This window comes from Apostichopus japonicus, chromosome 9 (genome assembly GCF_037975245.1).
Source record: "Apostichopus japonicus isolate 1M-3 chromosome 9, ASM3797524v1, whole genome shotgun sequence".
In the NCBI taxonomy this organism is placed as follows: domain Eukaryota; kingdom Metazoa; phylum Echinodermata; class Holothuroidea; order Aspidochirotida; family Stichopodidae; genus Apostichopus; species Apostichopus japonicus.
In genome coordinates this window covers 95,001-96,644 of record NC_092569.1, presented here as the reverse complement: position 1 = coordinate 96,644, position 1,644 = coordinate 95,001, and the positions used below count along the sequence as shown (strand labels likewise).

General features: G+C 35.9%; 1 protein-coding gene across 3 annotated transcripts in view; it reads right to left on the bottom strand.

Moving 5' to 3' along the window:
* Positions 1–1,607: 1,607 nt before the first annotated feature.
* LOC139973534 (uncharacterized) overlaps positions 1,608–1,644 on the bottom strand; it is a 19,649-nt gene continuing 19,612 nt past the window's right edge. For all 3 annotated transcript variants that reach the window (XM_071980280.1, XM_071980281.1, XM_071980282.1), the window contains one exon: positions 1,608–1,644. This exon is cut by the window's right edge and continues 190 nt beyond it. In XM_071980280.1, coding sequence (XP_071836381.1) covers positions 1,609–1,644 — 36 coding nt within the window. In that variant the 3' untranslated portion in view covers position 1,608.

The following is a 1,644-nucleotide window of genomic DNA, read 5'->3' as shown; positions in this document are numbered from 1 at the left end:
GCCTATGATCTTCTGGATTCTGGACTACCTTACAACGCGTTCCCAGTTTGTGCGGGTGCAATCAATATCTTCCAATATTGTGAGTTCAAGTACAGGTGCACCCCAAGGTACCGTCTTAGCGCCTTTTCTGTTCACCCTATATACATCTGACTGTAGACCCGAAGCTGATTCATGCCCGATTGTCAAGTTTGCTGATGACACTGCAATGGTTGGTCTGATAACTAATGATGACTCTTCACAGTATGTAAATGAAATTAATAAATTTGTGGACTACTGCCAGGACAATTTTCTCGAACTGAACGTTAGTAAAACAAAGGAGTTAGTTATTGATTTCAGAACCAACAAGTGTATATCCGATCCTATTGTAATTTCTGACTCTCCAGTTGAACGGGTTCATACTTATAAATACTTAGGGGTTGTTGTTAATGACAAACTTAGCTGGTCAGATAATATAGATCTAATTATGTCAAAGTTAAATTCTCGTCTATACTGTTTGAGGAAATTGAAATTATTTCATGTTGAACATACCCTTCTGTCATTATTCTACCGTTCCGTCATTACCAGCATTTTCACTTATTGTATTGTGTGTTGGGGTGGTAGCATTACTGAACAGGACAAGAAGAGAATCAACAGCATAATAAGGAAATCTGAACGTCTGATTGGGAATCATCAGCAGCCGCTCGATTCTTTCTATAATTCCTGCCTTCAACGTAAGCTCCGCACCGTGCTTGATGACACCGATCACCCGTTACACAGTGATCTCGTTGGACGATTCACTGGGCGGAGTGGTAGGATGAGACCTCCAGCTGCTGGTACAAACCGCTACAAACATTCCTTCGTTCCGATGGCTGTCACACATTTTAATAATACTTACACCAGATAGGCAGCGCGTCGTTAGGTTCATTGTGCAATATTCTTAATTCGATTCCTATGTTTATTTCATTCTTAATACACTAGGCTTTGTGCAATGTTTTTTAGGGTCACCTTTTTAGGGTACTAGATTATTGTCTCTTTCTCTTATGCATATTATCATTATTTTTTAGGAGCAGTATATTGCTTTATAGGTACCTTTTAAAGTTTAATTGTTTTCAAAATTGAATTTTGTTCCTTTCGTACTTGATCCGTTAGACTGTCGTATAGGTTTTTCAATTTTTTAGTTTTAGGTTTTAAATTCCTATTAGTTTCGTTTCTTATAGTTTGACCATTTTCGATAGTTTTGATTCTTATTCCTTCAGTCAGTTGCAATCCTTATTTTTTTTTTTCTTATAGTTTGTATTCTTATTATCCTATTAAATTAATATGTGCAATTCATAGTTTGGTATCCTTTTAGTGTATTTTCATGTATACTATTTGTATTATTCTTATTCCATCTTATCATTGTATTGTCTTATTGCGAGAATTTAATTGCCCATTTTTGGTGCTTAATAAAGTTTATTTGAATTTGAATTTGAATTTGAATATTACAAGCAAGGGCAGACAATAAAAGCCTACGTCACATGTGCATTGAAGTAAGTCTCCCCAATCAAACACATTCTACACAGACCCCTATAGCGACATAAAACTACGTAAAAATTTCTCGTGGTATACAACAAACATCGAGACAAATTATTACCAGTATTTTGTGCGGTTCGTTTCATCATTGTC